Source organism: Cuculus canorus, chromosome 1 (assembly GCF_017976375.1).
Source record: "Cuculus canorus isolate bCucCan1 chromosome 1, bCucCan1.pri, whole genome shotgun sequence".
Classification (NCBI taxonomy): domain Eukaryota; kingdom Metazoa; phylum Chordata; class Aves; order Cuculiformes; family Cuculidae; genus Cuculus; species Cuculus canorus.
The window spans coordinates 123709802-123733998 of record NC_071401.1 but is presented as its reverse complement, the minus strand read 5'-3'; the positions used below and the strand labels follow the sequence as shown (position 1 = coordinate 123733998).

Sequence of the window (24197 nt, the reverse complement as noted above, 5' to 3'; positions counted from 1 at the left end):
AAAAATTTAGATTGGTCTGGATTATTGCAATATTGCTTCATTTTTTTTCTACAGAAGTATTAATGTGCTGCCATTTGGTGCTGCTGCTGTATAAACACGCCCTTCTTTTAAAATAACAAGCTTAAGCAGAGTTAGATTCTTTGCTGTCATATTGCCATAACAACAGCAGCAAAATTTCTTCACTATCAAAATATATTTTTGACAGACAAATGTGAAATGTTTTTCAGAGTGAAAGGAGGGAATACATTTCTGTCTCAACTCTTGAAGAGATTGCTAGCGAAGGCCAAAGTTTTGCAGGAATGTTATATGGGTGGTTGTTTCTGTTAAGATGAGATTTTGCTATTCTAAACATTCACCCCTTGCCAAAGAAACAGATTTCTCCCACCCAGGTGAAAATGAAGGTATATATTCATTTTGTAAGAAATGTAGGCTCAACTATATGGATTTACATTTTCAAGTTCCAAACTTATCTGTATTTATGGATTCCATTTCATAATTGTAACTAAAAATTATTCCTTCAGTAAGTTCTCCTCAGTGGATGCAAGTTAAACATGATGGATTTCCTGTCCAAGGCTGTGAAGACATCTTGGTAGTTGGCCTGGCAGTATGTTGGGGTGGAAAAGATGCTTACTATATCTCTTTGCAGCAGACACAAGACCAGACTGGTAAGTGAGTGGGTGGGCTGTGCTGAGTTACATGACACTGCATTTCAAGAAAGTACCTACAGCAGATAGGTTCTTGGGAGTGTTTTGAGTGTTCCAAACCCATCTCAGTTGTGTGGTGGAGTAATTTAGCCATATTATTCAGCAGTCTTGAACTTATTTCTATGGATACATCTATGCTGCTATATAAGGCCAAGTAATTGGCTCAAGCACTGGACTGCTGAGCTTGCATATGGCTAAAAGGTTAGCTTACTCCCATGTTCTCTTTAGCATACTTGCATTTCTCTTTCAAACTCTCTTTCAATTTTTGCTTTCCAGAACATATTTGACACCAGAGTGCTGAACAAAACTCAGTCTGTAGTACATGGGCTTGTGACTAGGGTTTGATTCCTGGCTGTTTGTTGTTTAGTAGTGCAGACATGGCATGTTGCTTCTGAGAGCTGTGTCTGGTTTGATAAAGAATGTAGTATCAATAGAGTTATTGTTACTTGTTCACAGTCCAACTGTAGTTTTTGTGGTTTAGATGATTGCATTCAAGATTTTTCTCTTGCCTTTCTTATCACACAGTGAGTAAAAGGATGTTTTTTTGCTTGTATTTCCTGCCTTAGAAATGAGCATGAGTTTGGCACCGCCACCTTTGGACAAAAATCTGTCTGTATCGGAGAGACTGTATCAACTGCAGCTGTACCTGCAGAAGAAGCCTGAGCAGGAGCGCTCACTTGTCATGTATAACTTCATCCAGCACTACAAGACTCTGGTGATGGCTTGTGGCATCTCCTTGGAAGGAAGTTTTGAGGACCCAAAGGTTTGTAGGATTAAGAAATCTAGTTTGGGTAAAACAACTGATTTAAATACACCAGTGAAAAAACACAAATACCTTCTGGCATTTTTCTTTTGTTATTTAGATTTGAATAGGCACACCTGTTGTGGGGGGTTAGTGACATTTTCTTCCAGTGAGAAATTTAGAACAATATTTAGAGGAGATTTCTTTTGCTACATGTGTTCCTGGTGCCTGCAAAAGAAACAGAGCAGGTTCAGTAAGAAGTTGACACATTCATCTTTCACACCTGATTGCTTGAGTGGGGAGGATGAGGTTAGATCTCTCTCCCTTCTTGATTTTATTGCAATAAGAAGCATGGGACTAAAATGGCAGAAGTACTTCTAGTCAGATTATTAATTCTTTGTAAGCAAAAGGTTAACCTGCTATGTGTATGTGTCGCCTTGCTACCACCATTTTAACAAAACAAAATAAAAGTTTACATGTAATTTTGAAAGGTTTGCGTACCACTTTAAACACTAGGAATAGGTAAAAGCACCTTCTCGTCCTTGTTAGGAAAAGCTCTAGATGCATAGAAATTTCTGATGCTGATTTTTAAAGCTTGCATCATGTATGGGCTGAATAGCATTATGGCAGTATTATAGTCTGCAGGTAAGTAGCTAAGGTGTTCAACACAAGGACAAACTTAGCTTTTCATACCAATGCATAGTTTAAGGATAACATTAAAGAGCAATAAAAATAGCACCTTTTCATATACTAAAAGTAGCACTGTTCCATGTATTAAATGTACTTGTATTCATATTTGTTCACTTTAGCGATACAATGAAAATATACATACACACAGAGACATTCACACTGCTGTCCTGTATACATACATGTATTTTTTCTCCTTCTGCTTGCATGGCAGAGGCAATGCAGAAATCCATGTTTCATCCTATTTTGACACAAGAAATTGAAATATAGCTATACGCAAAATAGCTTTGAGGACGGCAGGAGGTATGAAGCTTATTGCAAACCAAATTTGCCTTGCAGAATTCTTTGGAACTAGTGCTGATATGCAAAAAATAAGAGAGCTCAGCTTGACTAACATTCTAGACCGATAGCAAGCTCTGATTTTCACACAGTCGTTTTTCAGATTAAACATATTTTGATCCCGATTTTCATATTTAATCCCCTTTGTGTTAGGTTTTAATAAATGAAAATACCTGAGGACAATGCATCTAGATGTGTTTAGGTGACAGAGGATAAGTTTTTCAAGTGTGCAGAATTAACTTAAAAGTGAGAATGAAGCTTTTCAGTGACTTAAGCTCCCTCAAAGATTTTATCTGAAATAACGTAATTTTTCCAGAATTTTTTCCAATCTGCCTGTCAAATCAAGAAAAATAATATGCCCTATAACCTTGCATTAGTCCCTGGTTAAATATTTACATTGTATTATGACTAAAATGGAAAAAAAGGTCTCATGGAGGTTTCTCTTTTTAAGGTTGCATGTTGGCTGCTTGATTCTGGCTCCAAGGAACGCACACTTCACAACATGGTGGCTAAGTTTCTCCCCAGTGAGCTACCTCTACTGGAAGGAGTAGGCACCGGCCAAGGGGTGCAGAGCTTGGGGCTTAGTGCCAGTGGAGATCATTCTGGGCGGTACAGAGCAGCAATAGAGTCTGTGCTTATCTTTGGTGTCATGAACCAACTCCATAATGAACTACAGAAGGAAAATCTGACAGGTAAAGTGAGCTCCCCCACTTAGAGGCAAAGATGGATAGTAAAGGTAGCTGAAGAATCAGCAGAGGAGAGAGGGATATTTAGAAGTTCATATCTAAGTATATCCTCTGACAAAATGTTCTTTTGTTAAAAGAGGGAGCTTCCCTTGGGACTTCATCTGTTTTATCAAAAAAGATAATTATATCCACCAGTTCCATTGGTTAAGGTGATAGCAGAGTATTTGAATCAAGATCTTTCCTTCCCAGATGAGTATGCTGGCCATTCTGAGGGGACTTAAGTGTCTGTGTTTTCTCATGAACATTTTGAAAAGCTTTTGCATTTCCTTGTTGGAAGCAATTTCTAAAATCCTGTGATGTTTTCTGAAGGAGATTTCTTGCTCTTTTGCCTGCCCATATAGCATTGCTTGCCATGTATGTGATATGTCCATGAAACTTCTGTGATCTCATAGTGAATGATCTAGTCTGTTTGCACTGATATTTGCTAAATGCTTATCTCTGTTTGAAAACAAGCAAACAAAAAAAACCCCAAAAGGCTTTATGATTGCTTCCTCTAAGATTAGGGTCTAATCTCACTGAAGTCTCTTATTGTAAGTTTACAGCATCAGGTATACAGATGTGTATTTCTTAGAAAAAAAATACGACAGAAGTTATTATTATCTTGAATGTTTTTATGGTAAAAAGTTCTGGAATATTTCTTACTATGAGATATTTCTTGAAATGAAATATTCCTGAAACAGAAATATTTAAACTAAATCTATATTAAAAGAATTCAGTATGTCAGGACATTCAGGTTTTTAAAAACTGAGGATTCAGTTGTGTTTTTAAGAATCTGTTGATCTCCAGTAGATCTGGTTTTGATATTATAAAGTTTTTCTTGGGTTTGTATTTGTTACAGATGTATTTACTCAAGTGGAGATGCCCACCCATTATTGCTTGGCTCTGCTGGAGCTGAATGGCATTGGTTTTAGCACAACAGCGTATGAAACCCAGAAACAGGTCATGCAAGCTAAACTGAGTGAGATTGAGACCAAGGCGTATCAGCTGGCAGGCCACAGCTTCTCCTTGACCAGCCCTGATGACATTGCAGAGGTATGTGAGGGTTAGGATGGGACAGGGAGAAACTCTCTCAGAAGTTGCCCTAAAGAGGCTTTTGCTTAGACTTAAGAGAAAGCCTTCTTGGGCACACTGTTTATGAAGTAAAGACAAAACACAAATGCAGCTCTGCTCAGAGTTGATTTGTCTTTACACTTATTCTGAGCCTTCTGCCACAAAGGTGCTGTGTGTCTCCTACTTGCTCCTGATCATTCTGGTTTCTGCTAACAGAAGAAATAAAGAAAGTAGAAGTAGAGATAAGCATGTTGGAAATAAAAAACAAGTGGAAATAAGCATGCCATTTGTTTAGGACCTTGGCTTCTTATGGTGCATTAGATGATCTGCCAATTAAATGTCTTTTGGAATATTTTGGATGAATGATGTGGGACTAGAGAAGCTTTGCAATAGGGTATCTGCACACAAAATGTGACGGGATATGCAGTCTGAGTCTAAGCATAGTTGTACTGAATACCTTGCATTGTTACCCTTTTCCCTATATAGGCATGAAAGAGGAGGAAAGACTGCTTTAAAACTTGTGAATTAACTGCTGTCTCTTTCTAAGAATCTGTGTGGAACTGATTTTTTTTGAAGTCTACAAAACAGATTTCCATGTAAATTAGCGATGATTTTAATCCTGAAAAATTTTGCTATATATTTTTTCAGGTACACTACATGGAATCACAGGAATAGATTATAATTGCTGTGCGTGCTTTTTTTTTTTTCAATTTCTTTCTTTTCTATGTACTAATTTCTTGCTGAGGGGCTATGCTTTGTGTGGAAATAGTCAAAATTTGCAAGCAGACGTCACTAAAAAGTTTTACAGAAATATTCCTCCGTTGTTAAAAATACACAAGTTTCGTTCTTTAACAGTAGCCTGAATTAGAACTCCCGAAATAATGTTCAGCTCCAATTTCACTCTGCTTCATGGAAAAGAGGAAGGAAAGTTTTTTGTTTTTTTTTTCTTAAGTGCTGTTCTCTGAACTATGGAAGCTTATTTCTCGTGGAAGTTCTGTTAGGGATCACATAAGGGATCTTATATAGGTTAGTAGAGTTTTTACCCTTCTAATTTTTTGTTAGTAAAACATTTTTGCTACAAAAATATGCAAGAGAAAAGCTTCTGTTCCTTTATGCCAGCTGTGCAGTGAAACACAATAGCTCCTAAATAGTCTATAATGCTACATAGAAACATAGAATGGAAAATGAAGAACTGTGTTCTGCCTGTCAACAAGTAAGCATATACTTAATTTTCCAGTTCTTGGCAATTTTTAAGAAAAAACAATATTCTGGCTATTCTATCAAAGGTATTTGTGATCCCCTCCTTCTATGCCATTCGTGTTGCCCAGAAGCCTGCTTCCTGCTAACACTTCTTTTTTTCACCGATGTTCTTCCCATTTCTAGTCCTCTTAACTCCACATTTTATTACAGTTGACTGTCAGCAGTAACCTCACTTATTGGATGGAGTTAATTACCTTTTCTAAAAACATACCTCTGAACTCAAACTTGGAGTGTTCAGAAAATGAGATTTCAGGTTGCATTTCGTAGTTAATTAAAAAGTGGAGGAATGACTTTGATAGCAGACATCTTTAATCAGCTTTTTAATTACTTGAAGTATTTGTACTGTCCTTTGTTTGGAACAAGCTGTTTAAGTGCTCAGTTGCTTTTTTTGTTTTCTCTTGGGATACGGGATGCAGAAAGTGATCTGAAATGCTGGCTTTTTTCAGGTTTTGTACCTGGAGCTGAAGTTGCTACAAAATGGAGAAGTGAAAGGGAACAAAAAAACTCTGGGCTACACCAGAAGAGCAACTGCTAAAGGAAACAGGATTAGGTTGAGCAAGCAGTTCAGTACAACCAAGGTACAGTAAAATCTGCTTCTAGTCTGAAAGTGTAAAGTCTGTAAAAACACTCCCTCTTCACACATCGGCTGCTTGGATATATTGGAGTTAGATATGTTGACTTAAGTGAAAGTAAATTTTAACTGCCTTTTTCCTCCTCAAGTTACCACTGGAACTTCAAACTGGATTCTTCTTTCTCTGTTAGCAGTGTTATTAACTACTCCTACTCCCCTAAAGCCTGAGTGCAGTGAGGACAATACTATGAATAGCAGGCCTCAGTAAGAATAAATCAAGCAGAATTTGATTTCTGAAACCACATGTAGAACCAAAATAGCACAATAATTTTGTAAAGCCAACAGTAGAAGAATTTTTCAACATCAGCTTGAAAGATGCTTAAATATCACGGTGATTAAATACAATATTTTCACTGCCTGGTACAACCGTATCTGTATTTTGTGCTTTAGAAAATTTGTCTTCAGAAAGGCTAATCAGATGGCTTATCAAATTTAGTATATCAAAATCTTGTATATATGTGAAGGCCATCAACATGCTTGCCAGTTGATAAGTAATGTGGAGCTGCATTAATACCAACTTGATGCACGCTAATGGATGCTCTTGCCGGACAAGTGTTATTAGCAGATATATATGTTCTTTGTCTCAGGACCCATTAATCTGTGCTGTTTTCTTAGTTTCCCCTTGTTCATCATAGTCAGTGCTTGGAAGACAAGTATTGATTTCCAAAACTCAAGTAGCAGGGAAGAAGGGACTGCAGTGGTGGTGGCAGATCAGGGAGCAAGAAGCAAAGGAGAATTTCCTCCTTTTGTGATGTGGAGGGAGGAGGCTGCAGCTGCCTACTGCATACAGAAAAATCTTATTTTGAGAAGTGTTTGCATGCCACTGTCTTTTGAAATTCTTGTTAGTTCCTTCATATTTCTGATTTAACTGAAAGGATTTGATTACTAGATGTCAGTCTTGTCTTTCAAGGAGCGTGGTCAAGGGCTTCATTTTATGTGTTCCTACCGTACAGATAAGAGAGAGCAGGGAGAAAAATATGTAAGAAGATCGAGGAAGAGCATTAATCCTGGCCAAGAGGAGACAACATAGGGGACCTATGGCAAGTGATGCTTTATTTGATCATTTCAGGTGATTTACTGGTTGGTGCAGACTAAAAGTGGTGATGAAGATGCAAAAGTCCAAAAAGAAGTGATTTTCTTCTTGTGTATAATGAAACTGCTGCTATGTCTCATGGTGCTTTGATTGCCTAGGTGGAGGCGGTGTAAGTGAAAGGGATATCCATTTAATTTTAAGGCAGTGACCCTGGAAGCTCACTGTGGGTGAAGGAGTTTCTTTTTCTTGCAGAACTGCAAAACCTTTACAAATAAAGTCTTAAAGGCAGTTAATTGTGTCCTTTTCTCCCCACAAGGATGTTTTGGAGAAATTGAAGACACTTCATCCATTGCCAGGGCTGATACTGGAATGGAGGAGGATCAACAATGCCATTACTAAAGTGGTGTTTCCGCTACAGAGGGAAAAGCGATTGAATTCTGCACTGGGAATGGAAAGGATATATCCAGTGTCACAGACTCACACAGCTACAGGTAAAGAAATGTGTGCAAAATCCTTGCTTCTTACTGGCTTTTTTTTTTCCCCCCCTCTTTTTCTGTGTGTATAGGCAGCTTTACTATGGGGAAGAGAGAAGAAATCAAGGCTGTGCTTTGCCTCAGCCAAATGAAAGTACTGAAATACCTATTTTGCATTAATCTGCCCTAAAAATCTAGATGTGTTAGAATAGCTTTTGTGTTCACTGAGCAGTATTATTCATTCCTTGCACAGTGTAGCATGTAAATCTCTGACCCCAGAACAGGTTTTGGATTTGGGAGTTTCTTATTAGTGATAAGAAATGCTATAGGGAAACCATATGAAAGCCATTAAACCCAAACTATTTTGCCTTCTTTTCAGTTTGCTCAATAGTTGTGTCCTGTCCCACCCCACCCCCCTATCCGTTGTATTTTGGAGATGCAGATATATGTTCAGCTGTGTTTGGTTAGAGAGGCTCCTTTTGGATCCTTACTTAGTTCTGCCTTTTCCTCCTTCTCAGGTCGAATAACCTTTACAGAGCCAAATATCCAGAATGTGCCAAGAGATTTTGAGATTGAAATGCCAACTGTGGTTGAAGAAAGCCCACCTTCTGGAGCCCATCGAAATGCTAACTGTCGTGCTCTTTCTGCGGGCAGGTGGGAGGATCTTGGCAAAGCTTCTGCCTACTCTTCTGATCTTAATATGGCCAAGTTGTCAAATTTCTCTTTTCTGACTTCACCTGTGGCTGCTGTTATGTCAGTTTGACTTACTACTCAGTCTTTCTCTTACAGCTTTAAGGGAATGAATATCTAGAAATCAGTGACACGTGAAAGACCTAATAATACTGACAGTGTGTGGCTCCATGTAGCTGCTTGCCTTTTGAGTTTCATTTTGAAACCCTATAGTGAGATTAGGATTATGCTTCCAACTGTTGGATGAAAAGCCTGAGTGTGAAAAGTAACTAAACTGAAGTTAAGATTTGGTTTGACTTTGTAAGAGCTGCTCTGAAGGAGGATATAATGTTGTGGAAGAAATAGAAGGAAGTTAATCTGTTTTATGCTGTGCCATCTCTGTGTGTAAGAGAACATTGGTATCGTCTTTTTCATTCTTTGTCATAATAATGATTCTGCAAAAGCTACCACGTAGCAGAAAAACATTCTGGTTTCTGTTAACCAAGTGCCCTATTTTGACAGCATTGCGTGCTAATGCCAAACTAGTTGTGTGGAAGTCTAGTGAAATATCAAGGTGGATCTTTAAGCAGTTAGCTTGTGAGCTTTGGGGCTTCATACTTGGTGATTTTCTGTCCTTTGTTTCTCTTTCCATTCAGTTTCTTGTCCCAGACTTGTCACCTGAGTGACGTTTATCATGTTTTTTCCCGTAGTGAGATCTGAGAACTTTCAAAAGTGTTTTGGCCTGTCTGTCTGTCTTTTCCTACCACCATGTGGCTAACATTCTTGTGCCTATGGCATGGGAAGAGAGCCCAGGAGTAGCAGGATCTTGTCCATTTCTCTTCAGGAGGAGAATTAGACTGTTCTCAGAAACAGCTCTGGCATTGCTCAGGCTTGCAGCAGCTTTGTATGGTGCCTGGGGAATGGACTGGGTTCTTAGTGTTCCCTGTAGAGACGTAGCCCATCGAAGGCATGGAGTGTGTGCTGGGCTTTGAGAGAGGTCTGCTTCTCAGGCTGACTTTTGAGACTACATTCCTTAGTTAAGCACCCACTGTGTTAGCAGGGTGAGGGATCCTAAAGGCACACAAATGGCTGCTGACACAAAAGAAGCTGTCATGCAGTTTAAGTCTGATAGGCCTTCCAAACTTCAATACCAACTGTCTTTTGTCTTAGTAATTGCTATTACTACTCCTTCTTCTGAGAAGCTTCTGACCAGAGGACTGTAGCTAGATTAGATCAGGGTAAAATGCCTATGCTGGACAATGTGATTCTGTATGGTTCCTATATGTTATCCATGACCTTTATATCTCTTGAAAACTTATTATTCTTTTTTGTGCTATCTTTCATCTCCTTGATCCATACTATCTCTGAAATGGCGAGGTAAAAGAAGAGACACAAGGAGAAGAGAGCATGATGTCTTTTCTGTGCTTTGCTGAAACTAGTCTTGATGTCAGATGTACCTTTTCATTCTGGTTAAGAAATTGCTCAGATTCTTGACCCAGACATCAAGGGCTTAGAAAGACCTTTGACTGAACTTGAAGAATCCAGCAGGCTGACTGGTAGACTGGTGTTGATGGGAGTAGGAAGTGAATGATGTCACAGCTATGTAATGCTCAGCAGGTGTATTGATGGATGCAATTCCATCTGCAGCTACAAATTATTTGGTAGGACAAGAGAGCTGAGCAAGACCTGAGAAGTTGCAGAGCACCTGGGTGCCACTGTAAACCTGTGGCCTTCTGGAAAAAGAAAATCTGGTTGCTTTGAGGCAATTTATTGCTCATTCTGTAGAGAGGAAACGTGCTTTGTTTTATGAGCATGCCTTCTGCAACTTCTGTTCTGCTTTTACAGGCTTACTTCTGTGTGCGTGTGCAGTTATGAGGCTCATGTTGCAAGGGAAAGCTTTTCTGTCTGTACTCGGTATGGGACAGTGTAGGCATCCTGCCTATGAGAATGATGTTGAGAGAAGACTTGGCACTCAAGGTGGGCTGTTGAAATTTTAGGATTCCTGTAAGACTCCATTGCTATCTTTCTGGAGTGCACCTACCACAGATATGCGGCCTTTGATCTTATCTGTTTTGGCGTGGAATGATTCAGTTTCTGGACTAAACCCCGAATGTACTAGGAAGATCTATCCCTAAATCTGTTCAGAGTCAGTAAATTCTTTTAGATGTATGTATAGTCTGTCCAGTTCTCCCATTGTCAAGTTTAGGTATGGATTGTCCAGGAGAGAGGGATAGAGGCTGTTATCTCACTTGTTTTCACTGATTCTTTGTGGCAAAAATGATTATGCATCTTTAAGTGTTTTAGAAATTGGTGTAGAACAGTCATTCTTTGTCTCCACAGATGTAGAAGGTATTCCAGGATTTTGCCTAATGGCCTCAAAGTTCAGGCTGAAGATAGATCCAAAGAAAGAGGAATACCGTTTTCCGTTAGCATGAGGCACGCCTTTGTTCCTTTCCCAGGTAATTCCCAGATCCTGCTCTGTGCCAGCTAATTTTTAAGAATAAAGTCAACGAAATATCTTGGATTTAAAGAAGAACTAATAACTGATGTCAGTATATATCTGACTGAGCAGCCTACTTGGGAAACTAATGCAGTAGTTTGCGTGCCCTCAAAATTCACCAGACCGTAAATGAGGGTGTTTTAATGGAGGAAGGTATACAGATGTTCATACCTTCATTTCCTTCTTAAGGATACATGTTTTCTAAAGAGCTATTCTTGGGCAGCTCCTAATGCACAAATTGCACTCTGTCTAGTGTTCTTTCTATGCAAATGTCAGTTCTCACGTTGCCTGACCTGGCTTGGTAAAAGTCTGCTTGGCTGATCTCTGTACCAGCCATTTTTATAAGGTGCTAGACACCTGGATGGATACTTGTCTCTGTTTTTGATGGATTTTAGATGTAGGGGCTGGATGGAAACCAGGCAAGCCTGGGCTTTGCGGAAACAGACAAGAATTTATGTGATAGAAATGGCTATGGAAAACTTACAGAGCAGAAGATGCAAGGACAAATTCAGTCCTCTTTGCTGGAATGTTGGTTGGAATGCTGTTGGAGTAATTTATGAAACAAATTATTTTTGCTAACTTGTTGAATTCAGGTGGCTTAATTTTGGCTGCTGATTACTCTCAGCTTGAACTGAGGATCCTTGCTCATTTGTCTTGTGACTGCCGACTTATTCAAGCCTTGAATGGGGGTACTGATGTCTTTAAGAGCATTGCAGCAGAATGGAAAATGATTGATCCTGAAGCTGTTGGAGACAGCACCAGGCAACAAGCTAAACAGGTAACTTTTAGGGAAAAAAATACAGCAGCAGCTTTCTGGGCAAGAAAGTTCAGTGTTCAAAACATCAAGGAGTCATGATTGTATGGTTTTCTGTTTGAGTTTCGCCATGATTGTTCAGTAGCTGCTTTGTATGTCCTCTTGCTCTCAATATGTTTCAACTGGAGCTGTCTGGGTTTTGGGAGATGAGAGTGGAGAAAAGCAGCATGAATGGATTGGACTCAGAGGTCATCTCTCTTCCTGAATGCTTGCCCCTGTTCCCATACACTTCTCTTCCAGTGAATCACATTTTCTTTTGGCTCTACTTTCTCTGCATGGTTCACCATATGGTTGCGGTTTTTCACTGTCCTCTGGCAGATTTGCTATGGAATCATCTATGGAATAGGAGCAAAATCTTTAGGCGAGCAGATGGGGATTGATGAAAATGAAGCTGCCAGTTACATTGAATCCTTCAAATCAAGATACACAGGTTTGTATATGGCTGTTTGGGAGCTTGGTATTGTTGTTGGTTGTTGTTTTTAATCCCTTCTCTCCATGTCTCTTCAAGTCCTAAAGTTGTCTCAGCCCTCTACTACTCCCAATCTCTTAGGTAAAGGTTTTTGTTAGGAAAAATTTCAGTGCATGAACACAGCAGTGTGATACTCTATTATGTTTTACTTTACATTCTGCTTTTATTAATCTTTAGGACCTTGTTATTTGCTTATTATGTCAAATTTATTTTAATTAATTAATAAGCCATGGGGTATCATTTTAAAGCTCTTCACTTTGTGAATAAGAAACATTCTTTTCCTTCACATAGCTTTAAAGGATACACAATAATACTGTAGACCACAGTTCTTACAATTTTCAGATATAACCATTTCTCTCTTCTGTTCTTGTTTTCTGCTTTCATTCAGTTTTAAACTGTTTTGCGTGTGACCCTTATATTTTTATCCAGCTACTGGGAGCAGCTCTCCCAAGTTTTGTAAAAAGATACTGTTTGCATTTCTAAGAAGCATGTTAATTTTTAGGAAAGCTATAGAAAGAATAGAACTGCAATCAGAAAATGAATGGAAGGCAAATGGGATGAAAGACAGCTAGCTCTAATCATAGAACTTAGATATGAGATGGAAAATTATGTTTGGAAGATTCAGGGTTTGTTTCTTTAGAAGACAGATGCCGAGAAGTGGTGTCCTATTAAGAGTCTGTTTATTCTTCAGTAATTTCTTTGTTATTTCTCCTTCGTGACCATTAGAAATAACTTCCTCCTTCCTCCCTCTTGCTACAAATGCATACAGGCGAACTCTGCAATGTAGCTTATGTTGTAACTTTTGTTTCCAAAGAGTTTTCACGTACATATGTTGCCAGGCTGATGTGCTAAATTACATACTCATCCTGTCAGTCCTGATCTTTTATGTTTTATATTTTGTAAACGCTGGAAAGAAACTGCCTGAATTTAACTTTTTCCACTTTAGTGCAGTTGTTACCTGAACTTGCAGTGAAAGAGACTCTTCCCTGCCTCACCTTTCTTTAACCTAAGTTTCCTTTTGACACTCACTCCTTCCCTTGTGAAGCACAGGTGCATGAGTTTCTTTCATCCTAGAATCTGAAGTGGCACGGTCTGAAGTTAGGCAGCCTGAGGCATCAAGGGCTCTGACTTCTGCTTTTAACTTATTCCCCTCCTTGTACTTGTCTTTCCAGTGGTGGTCTAGGTCCTGACCTCTCCATTATCAGTAATACATAGATTATGCTCTGTGCTTGGACATGGACTTCCAACCTGCTTGTGCACAGCCAGATATCCTGACACTGTGCACTCTCTTCCATCTCAAAAGTCTTAAAAAAAGTTTCCCAGCAGAGCTGAAAGTAGACTGGATGAGTGATCATGTGGCCCTGTCCATTGACAGGGTCTTGGAAATTTAAAGAATTACTTTTGTGCTGCTTGAGTGTCTCAGATTGCTTTCAATGACCCTGGTGAGAAGGCAGCATGGAACATCAGCTGTTTTAGGGAAAACTTTCTCTTTCTTTTCACAGGGATTCAGACATTCTTGAGGGAGACAGTGAGGAACTGCAGAAGAGATGGGTTTGTGCAGACCATCCTGGGAAGACGGAGATACCTGCCAGCTATCAAAGATCCAAACCCTTACAGTAAAGCTCATGTATGTTGAATGCAGTACCTTTTTACCTTCTTTTAAAGCATGTTTAAAGTATTAGATTTTATCTGTCTGTGGTTTTACAGGACTCATGAGTCATCTTGGTCATGACCTTCCACTTCTCACTCACTTCTCTTTAAATAGTGGAGCTTTTGTCATGGTCTGCTTGACGTAAGTCTTCTGTGACTGGGTGTATAGCTGTCATCACTGTGCTAACCTCACTTCAGAACTCCCGTGCTGGGACTGAGTGAGTAATTTATTGAAATAAGTGGACGTGATTTTGAAAAGCCTCCACACAGTGATGTGCCTTAACTTCTCAAGCTGAGTTGCTCCCACTCAGCAGTCTTTGTACGTTATATGCTGTCAGCACTTGAACAAGAAAAGCCATTTAATTCCTATATTTTTGGGTATTTGTTCTTTTTCTTATTCCCTCTTAAAGGAAAATTGCTCAAGCTTGTTAGAAAATTATTTACTTAATATACACCTTTGCACTAGCATTATTTTTTTCAAGGTCATTCTGGACACCTCTGTCATAAACCCAGCTTCAGTAAGAGTAAGCTGATTCCCTAGGGAGATGTTGGCACATTTCTGTGGGGAGGAAGCATTACACTTCTCAGTAGGAAGCTGGATCAGATTGTGTGGAATTAAAGACTAGAATGGGAGAAGGAGGAGTTGGGGGAGTTTGTACTGCAAAGAGTTGAAAATTAAACAAGGAGACTTTAAAAAATCTTTTTTTGAGGTGATTTGACTATTTAGCTTGAAGGATACTTCAGCACAAAGCTTTGTGGATGCACTTTCCATTCAACTTTGATTTATTCTTTAAAATCATATTAAAGACTAGTTTAAGAATTATCTTCACTTCTACTTCAGCTTCCTCATAACTTTTTGCACACGTTTTAGTTCTAATCAAAGAAAGAAGAAACTTTGGATGCAGCTTACTTGTCTGAGAAGGGGATTAGTAGAGAGATTGCTTGTGTGGGGAAAAAAGTCATTGTGTTATAGTAGTATTTAGTGTGGTTTTGCACAGCTGCACTACTCTAGCAGGTTCAGCGCAGTAGCACAGATTATTAGTCCATGAAATTCAGCATTTTGCCTTTAGTTATCCATTTCTGATGGTTTTAGAGACAGGCAAAAGCATTTTATGGTACTTGGATTAAATCAGATTTTTCTTCTGCTCCTATTACCATGTGTATTTGCTTCTCCCTCTTGTGGTTTGTGATTCTTGCAGGTTACTACCCTTGATGTTAATTAGCTTTAAATTTGTGGAAGTCCTGCTTTTCTCAGTCACCTGCAGGAGTTTTGTGTATGAAGCTCATCTATAATGTCTCTTTCTTTCAGGCAGATATAATGAGCTCTGTTGGGACATTTTATGACACCTGTATTTAGCCACATATTTATTATTGTTAATGAAGTACATGTGGTGTGCTGAAATTGATTCTATTTTTTGAGGGCTAGATTTTGAGGACAAGTGTCTCTGTTTAGGCAGAGCGACAGGCTGTGAACACAACTGTTCAGGGATCTGCGGCAGACATCGTCAAAACAGCCACTGTGAACATTCAGAGACGCCTGGAAGCTTTCTCCTCTGTGGTCAAGTCTCATGGACATCTGGAGAGCTCCTTCCAGAGGCATAAGACTGGTACGCTCACCTCTTCCTTGCACACTAGAGTGAAACTTTAATTGTTAATTTAAAAAAAAAACCAAAAACACAACACCACAAACTGCCTGCAAAAAATAGTGAGAGCCTTTGGGCTAGGAGTGGGAGACACTTTTTTTTCCTGACAGCAGTAAGTCTGTGTTTAATGGGCCAAAAAGTCAAGAGGAAGGAGGAAGAATGTCTGCTCAAGCCACAAACTAACAAATGCTCTGATCAGATCAGAAGCCTCAGTTGCCTCAAAGTAGCTCTTGCAAAGGTTGGCTGTGGGAGTTCATATGTGATATGGTCTGTGATGCCACCACAGAATTGTTCAAAAGCAGGAAGGAGAAACTGAGCAGATATTCTAGCTTCAAAGGCAGTGAAAAGATACAACTTCTAGTTCTCAACATACAGTTTTTGGTTAGAATTAAGTCTGAAATTTGATGTGCAGAGGCTTCACAAGAGTATTACATGAAGCACTTATCAGGATGAATTTCTGCTGGCTGCAGGTAGCAAAGCTGTGCTGAGGTGCTCATTCCCAGAGGAGTGCTACAAAGACTTTTTTTAGCATAATGTATACAGTGTTTTGTTCATCATTCATATATTTTTAGAGACAACTTAAGGGATTGAGTGCTGTATTTCTTTGATAGTTCAGAAGCTTCTACCTGAAAGATGAAGCTGTCTTAATATGAAGAGTCTGGTTTGTCAGGCTGGGAAGAAAAACTAAATAATTAATTGTCGAACCTCTAAAAATATGTCATGGAGTTTTATTTTAGAGAGACAAAATTCAGAGCTCTTCTATGAGTAGAAGGTGTGTGCTTGGCTTCCCACCCGTTCCAGGAGCAGCAGCTACTGGCCTTTGGCCAGCGTAATTGTAGGAAGGCGAGTAGATGCATTTATGACAGTTTTTCCTCTTCTGATACTACCTGTTTCAAGAACTGGAAAGATTATCTTTCAGCAAGTTATAAATGCCTGTGCCATCAGAGAAGCATCCTGCATCATGTGGCTTTTTCAGCACTGCTGTTTCAGTGTGAGGCTTGTGTGAGGACCTGATGATGCTTTAAAACCCTTCCTGTAGTTGTGAACTGGAGTCCTCCTGTTAGCTGACCTGAGAAATAAATAACGTTTGAGTCTCTGTGTGTGAGGTTGTGTTTGTTTATTTTTAAAAAAAGCTTTTAACATGGACCTGTTTGTTCTATTTTTGTCAGGCAAGGCTTACCAGGATCTTGTTTTTGTCAGCTGCTTGCTTGTTTGTTCAAAAACTGCTCTTTTCATTCCTTTTCTTAATTGTGAGTAGTAGCTACAGTCTCAGATAACTGCATTTGGGAGGAATCTTGCCGGTGTGTTAGGCTAGCCATTATGATTTCGGGACAAAAGCAGAATCCTAATTCATTGCTAGAGAGAATGTTGCAAACCCAAATTCTGATTAAACCTGACATGATTGTGTTTAAAATTTACTTTTAAAACAGATGGTTAAGGAGATGGTCTCTTGTTTCTGTTCTGATTCATATCTGTATAATTTAAGGCTGAAATGTTTATATTTGGAATGCTTTTCATTACCATTTTCCCTCAGTAGCTGTACAAATATTGATAGAACAGTAATGTTTCGTGATTTTATCTGTAGGCATGGGCTTTTTCATTTTAAAGTTCCTCATGTTCTTTTTCTCAGCATTAGGAACATGTGAGGGTTTTGTAATTGCGGGAAACATGCCTTTCCATAATGGTATCTAACGAACTGTGCTCTTCACCTGTGTAGGAAGGCTAGCAGGAAAGAGAAACAGAGGGATGTTACATCCCGTCAGCGGTGGTTTCTTTATCCTCCAGCTCCATGATGAGCTCCTCTATGAAGTTGCGGAAGATGATGTCATCCAGGTACAGCCCTGCAGTTGCTTTTTTAACTGTCTATGCATTACGATGTTCCAAACAAACCTTCCTTCTAGGGGCTCAGCCTTTCTTCCCTGGTTCTTTTTTTACTGTGTGCTAAATGGTCTGTGAAAACAGTGTTCACTTGCAAGAAAAATTATGTTCATATTTTTGATCCCTTTATTTTCAGACTCAAGTTCATTTTCCACCTTGTGCTTTGCTTGCTTATAACAATATGTGCAACTTGTCTGCAAGTCTTGTTGAGTGAAATAGGTTAATATTGTTAATATAAATAATAGGGGGAAGTTTTTCCCTGTTTGGATGTATTTTTGCCTCCCTGTTTCCACTTGTGTTAGTGCCTAACTCAGAACCTGTATTGTTACAGCTGTTTTGTAGGGACAGGAGGATACTCTGCTTTTGCTACTTGTTTCCTCATTCCCTATCTATCTGCCTTTCTGGTAGGTGTGTTACGTGCTAGTTGGCAATATGGTAGCTGTAAAAAGTGTGCTGCATGGAATTAAGCTACCTTTTGTATTCATATGTATCTCTTTTGTGTGCTATTCTCTGTGTAGGTGCTCCTGTGTCCCTGTGACAACAGCAAGCATTTTAGCCACATGTTGGCAGCTCAGTGTTTTCCCAGGTCCTGAGTGCAAGCAGAGGAAGGCTCCCAGGACAGGCTTCTATAACTTGAGGATATTTTTCTCCCATTTCTGTTCTGCCCAACCCCCATTTATAGTGACAAAAGGCCGTTTCCTGATGGCCAGCAATCACTCCTAGTCTGAAAGCCCCCCAGGATGGGGTTACTGCTGCACGAATCCATCTCATTCCATCAGCTTCCCTGGGAACCTCACACAGGTGTTGATGTCTGCCTTGCAACTGCTGTCCCTTGATCTTGGTGCAGCAGCTTTAATATTATCTTCCTCCACTGTGTGCTGGACCTGTGACCATTCTCAGAGAATGTCCTTCTGTGCAGTTCACATTTCTTTTGAAATACTGAGCCCCAAACTTGACCAAGGCTTCAGTGGTTTGAAGACTGGAAAATTGATCTGTGTGTCACAAGCAGCATTCTCTATGTTCCAGAATTGCCTTCGTTTTATTTCTCACAGCAGTATGCCTTGCTTAAGCCCTGTTCAGTTTTTAATCTCTGATAACCCCATTTTTTTCCTGCCTAAGCAGTTATTTTTCGTCCTATTTTTAAACAGTAGATTATTTCTATACTACCTCCTATCCTGCTTCTTTCTACTCTGTACTTGTCTGTGCTGAATTACATCCTGTTTCAAAGCATTTTTCTAGGTTATCAAGATCATTTTGGGATGTGGTACGTAAGGGTGTAAGGTTTTGGAAGACAAATCTCCCCCTAGTTCTTAATGCTTTTGTAAACTCTTGTGCTCTGATCTCCTCAAGTCCCTTCCTCCATTCCCCAGTAAAAATTGTGGAGGAATATTTACTGTGGGTACTGTGAGGGAATTCTCAGAATGCGTGGAAGGGTCAGAAAGCCTGAGTAATTCCCATGTTGGCACAGTGGCCCCTAGCTGAGATGAAAAACCTCAATAATTTCAAAGGCTCTTTTCATTCTGCTGTGCAAAGATTTGGGGGATGGGTGTGGATTGAAAGATTCATTCAAATAAGCAGTAAGGACAGGCTGCAATCTGTGTGGGTCGTGGAGTAGGAAAGAGTCCCTTTATCCAGGGCTGGTATTTACAGTTGGGGAAAACAAACCTCTGTCCCTTACAATCCAATAATTCACAAGCAAAAATATCTTCTAGTCCCCTAACTGTGTACTGAAATGAGTGCTTTCTTAGGCGTACAGCAGGAAGGCAGCTAACAGAAAATAATGAGGGGGAACTTGGGTGGCATTTCTAGGACCTGCATGGAAAGTGATCTGCTTTCCCAGAGGTTTGTAGTTTGTGTTTCACAGGGTGCCTCTCAGGCCAACGCAATGAAGAGAAATGCTGTTTTTTTGCCTCTGGTGTATTTCTTTTGTCTTACTATCAGTACATTGACGTTTTCAGAACAGACCCCATGAAACACTTAGAGTTATGCAGGAGACTCTGCATAAAGAGGAGACTCTGCAGGACTCAGGTGTTTAGTGGAAACTGAATCTTGCCTCTTTTTTAAAGTAGTCTTAGTGCAGAACGTGCATTTTATGTGCCGCATAAAATGTTACTGGCTTTGTACAGTTTCTCCATCATAAACCCTAATCAGGATTAAAATGTGTGGTTGTGTTCCCGTCAGTGCAGACAAATGCAGGAGAGGATTCCAGGTGTCTGGCCACCTCAACTATAGCCAGAAAAACAGACCACTGAAGAAGTGTGCATGTCTGATGTTCAGCATTTCCTTGTAGGTTGCTCAGATTGTGAAGCACGAGATGGAAGAGGCCATCAAACTCTCAGTAAAACTGAATGTCAAAGTGAAAATTGGACCTAGCTGGGGAGATCTGCAGGACCTGGAGCTCTGACATGTAATACATCCTTCTCGCCTGTGGTGAGGTGGAAGGCACCTTGGACTGGACAGGGCAAAGACCTGTGACAGCCTTCTGAAATGTGTGGTAGAAGCTGCTATGAATTCACTAAGCCAAACCCTTCAAAGGTCAGACAGCTCAGTGAAGCATGTTTACAGAGCTGTGAAATTACTAACTGCTAAAAGCTCAGTATTTAAAGGAATTCTTTTAAAATATGCTTTGTCTTGTAATTTAAAACAAAACCCCTAAGCCTAATGAATTTATTACATATGAAATGAGCTGGATTAATTTATTAAAACAAAGTACAAAGAAAATTTGGCAATTCTTGTGTGTAATTTTGTCTGGGAAAAAAAAAGAGTTGTTATGATTGCACTGAATGTTGAATTTTACAGGTCTCTGCTAGGATCATTTTGTACTGAATTCTGCTGATGATATTCAGGTGCTGAACTGATTTTACAGCTGGCAAGATTTCTCGCTGAGCAGCTGTGCAGTGTTCACAGTGAGTGGAATTGGTGCTTGGTTGGCCTCTGACTTTTAGGAAAGTATTCTGATGACTGGCTGCCATTATTCATCCTACTGCTGCCTGGCAAACTGGCCTGGAGGAGGATATTATTTGAGCTTTCTTGTAGTTAACACAAAATCATCAGCAAAAACTTTCCTTTTTAAAAAATTGAACTCAGTTAATTGCATAAAAACTTAACAGCAATTCATATTTTTGTGAAAATTCAGCTTCTGGCCAGCTGAAGTGGCAGCCTGGCTGGGGTCTGAGGCTTGGTGCTTTACAGAGGTATTGCTGAACAGAGGTGGGTGACCTGTGGTTCTTCATTGAGAGACTCGTCTGCTCAGGAAGCCTCATGCCCTGCCTGTTGTCAGTCTTGCTAAAAAATGCTCTGATTTCCCCCATATTTTGCTTCAGCATCTTTGACTCTATCCCTGTGATCAGTGAGAAAGTTTTTCTGGGAGTCTGGGCTTTTCTGAGCTGGTCCTGAGTTTGACTCAGGTCAGCTGCTGGGATCAGACGCTTCTAAAGAGGGCAAGGAAGGAGCTCGCAGGGAATTAATTTGCCAGTGTTCAAAAAGGGTGTAGTCGTGGCACTTTGGGATGTGGTTTAGTAGGCACAGCGGTTTGGCTGACAGTTGGACTTGCTCTTAGAGGTCTTTTCCAACTTAAATGATTCTGTGATTCTACTCTCCTCACTAATGCCTTCTGGTCTGGCTAGACCTTAGATCACATGGTTTCATTTCCATTCCAGATGGTTGTGATGGTTATACATGTTCAGCTGTTTTTGTTAGCTTCATACCGTACCTGACCTCGAATTCTGTTATTCACATCGTGTGGCCCTTTTATGTTACAAGAAAGGTAGGACAGGTGCCTCCTGTCATCTTTTTTATGCCTCTAATTATTTTATCATATCTTGGCTTCTGCGGTTCCTCCCTAATGTAAATATCTCTGTCTCTCCATTCTTGCCTCCTGTGAGAAAGGCCCTAATTATTCTTTCATTTCTGAACTTCTGCTGGATCCTTGTTAAGAAGTGTACTTTTGAAGTTGCCTTTATAGGCTGATCTGAGAGGATGCATGCTTAGCTTTTAGCAGCCCGATAGCGTGCTTGAGCTTGTTAACTTCAAATGCAGAGCTTTTGGCTTGGCCATTATCCTGACATCAGAAGTACCCGGCACCGAAGTTTCAGGAACACGGTGAGTTTTAAAAGATGTTAATGGAGCCTGTGTACAAAGGCTGCATCCTGGTCTCTGATCCACCACCTGCCTCTTGTGCAGTAAAGCGGGCACGTGGTATTGAGCCAAAGCCCCAGGCGAGGATGCTGTGATTGCCCTTCTCAGCTCTGACTTGGCCTTCTTTCCTGTTCTTTTTCTCACTTTACATTGACAATTTTTGTTTCTTTCCTGCCTGCTCTGCATCTGTGGTTCTCTACCACATCTGTTTCCTTATGGCGGGGCTCTTTATCCACAGCCGTTTGGCTGATAGGCAGCTGTTCCTTTTCTTGGCTTATTAAAGCTTTTGTTATTAACAGATCTGAGCCTCGGCACCCTGGTGTCTGACCATTTGTGTGCTCTGCCTGTGAAGATGCTGGGTTGGACTCATTATCAATTCACACGGCCTAATGATTTCCTGTCCCAGCGTGTCGTGTGGTGACACACCTGTGCTGTACTTCAGGCCTCACTGGAGCTGCTATAATTTGAGTTGCTTGTTCTTTGGCACATTACAATGTTTCCCTCCTGCATACCGCCTTTGGAATTTCAGAAGGATGGATCTCATGCATATTTCCTAACAAGCTCTCTAGACAGGGGTGGCACTAGTCTATAAGGGGATTGACACAGAACTAAACATATTTTGCTAAACAAACTAAATGAGTTCATTTTAATTAGGCAATAATTTGGGGCAAATAAGAAGATGCAAGGTGGCCACTGCTCTGTGAGCGAGGCGGCTGTGGCATTTGAGTAATAATATTAGAACTGGCTCTGAGCTGTTGCCTGATCGCTGCTATTTATGTTCCTTAAGTCTAATTGGACATAACTATCAGTGAGACTAAGCAGGAGAAGCAGAAGAGGGCTTAGGTCAAGGAAGCATGGGCACTGCTTTTCCGCACTGTGTGGAAAAGGTTACCTGTTACTTTCTGAAGTTGGTAGGAGGAGGTTGGCTGCTCACATTACCAAAATCTTTTTGCCTGTGGGCCACTCCAAGTCCCCTCCACCTCTGATGGGCTGAGGTTTGCATTTAGCTGGAAACTGGGCTTCTTTCTGGTTCAAGACCTGGTAACAAGCATGCAGGTTACTCTGTCTCATTGTAGACAGGGTGGGATGCACCTGATGATGTTCACTCTCTGTTTCTCAGCTGGTTTGTGCGTGTCTCTCTCTCTGCAGTCTGCTCCCACCTTCTGCTAGTTGGTGCTGCACAACACGTGCGGTAACAGAGGTGGCCCAGCAGCTGGAGAAGAAGATAGATGAACGCTGTGGAAGGGGTAGAAGTTATTACATCGGCCTTGTCATTCAGTGTATGTGGAATCACTACCACAGCCTACTCCTGCCTTGTGCCCTGTGCTACCTGTGCCTGGCTGCTCCTACAGCAGGTGGGTGTCTGCCAAAAGAAATTTGATTGAGAACCAGTCCTTACAAAGAGCTGTGATCACCAGGAATGCCTTGTCTTCATGTCGCATAAACCTGTGTGACCCAACACCTCGCTCTGTTTGGTTCACATCAGTTTTCTTGTCAAAATGACTCAAATTTTCGTTCTGCCTGCTACTTGTGTTGGGCAGAACTTCCCTGGACTCAGCAGCAGGAATGCTTGTTGGTGTTTGATATAGCTACTAGGTCCTTTTCCTCACATGTGGACTACAAGCTTGTTTTGCCTTGGCCTTTCTGCTGCAGCTTTCCTGCTCTCAAGCCATCTGGAGGTGCTCTGTGCACTTTCCTGTAGCTGGGCAGTGATGGAAGGAGGGGCAGGTGACGAAAGATGCCCTCACTTCATCCAGTCTGGTTTGGTCCTTTTGCCTTTCATCCATGCTACCTGCATTTCATCAAAATCCATAGCCGAGAAGAGGGAGCTGGAAGCTATAGCTTTGGCTGACATTTTTGAACCTCTCCTGGCAGAGTGACTTGAACATGTCGTTGGCAAGTACCCTTATGTGACCTCGCTTCTGCCCTCTGAGATTTGAGCTTGTAGGTGACTGCTTCTAACCTGAAGTGGAAGTGACATTAAGACACTGTCGGTTGGCTGAGAAGTCCAAGCTTGTGTTCCTGGGGACTGGCATTGTGATTATGAGCACCCTCTGAGCTCCCTACAGTAAAGCATAGAGACATCAGCTGGGGTTCAGGTTTTGTCCTGGAGTGAGCTGCTGGAGAAGGGGAAGTGTCCATCCCTGCCCAAGCAGCAACTGTGGCTGCATCTTCCGTATTTCTGAGTTGGTGAGTAATGTAAACTCCATCCAAAGCCTTTGTGTAAACCACACACCTTTGAAATACTATAAAGAATCTAGAAACAGAGGTGAAAAAAAAGAGAGATCTCTACACCAACTAATATCAATTATTTCCTTTATTTTCTTTCCCTCTTTTTTTTTGGTTGTTACTGGGGACTCGAAAGAGCCTCAGTTAAAGATGCCTTAGTTTTCCTTTTGTGATGCTGATTTAGGATACCTGTGGAAACAGGACATGGTTAGCATAGGAGTGTGTGGTTCACCCCAGATTAGCCTTGATTCCAAGGTACAGGTAATGACTCGTTAACAAACCCCACATGTATTCTGTCTGCATTTCCTTGACACTGAATCTGAATATCAGTTGCTATTTAAAAAAGTACAATGTTTGATTTGTTGATTTAATCACAAAACAAAACACATGAATGGAAACACTCATTTACGTGACTATTGCTTATACACCTAAGATGACGAGTTGACTACAAATGGCCACATGTAGTTCCTTAATGAGAGAGAGTGCGTTCTTACCGAGACCATGCCAAGGCAGAAAAACATTCAAGACTGAAATATACTGTGC

At 40.5% G+C, this 24197-nt stretch overlaps 1 protein-coding gene across 1 annotated transcript in view; it reads left to right on the top strand.

The window, feature by feature from the left end:
• POLQ (DNA polymerase theta) overlaps positions 1–19992 on the top strand; it is a 50672-nt gene extending 30680 nt beyond the window's left edge. Inside the window, exons 17-30 of the mRNA XM_054056196.1 lie at positions 522–665; positions 1271–1467; positions 2924–3164; positions 4057–4250; positions 5975–6106; positions 7509–7683; positions 8184–8319; positions 10675–10793; positions 11428–11612; positions 11967–12078; positions 13620–13744; positions 15221–15374; positions 17128–17243; positions 19579–19992. Coding sequence (XP_053912171.1) covers positions 522–665; positions 1271–1467; positions 2924–3164; positions 4057–4250; positions 5975–6106; positions 7509–7683; positions 8184–8319; positions 10675–10793; positions 11428–11612; positions 11967–12078; positions 13620–13744; positions 15221–15374; positions 17128–17243; positions 19579–19692 — 2144 coding nt within the window. The 3' untranslated portion in view covers positions 19693–19992. The remainder of the gene's footprint in view (positions 1–521; positions 666–1270; positions 1468–2923; positions 3165–4056; positions 4251–5974; positions 6107–7508; positions 7684–8183; positions 8320–10674; positions 10794–11427; positions 11613–11966; positions 12079–13619; positions 13745–15220; positions 15375–17127; positions 17244–19578) is intronic.
• The last annotated feature ends 4205 nt before the right edge of the window (positions 19993–24197 follow it).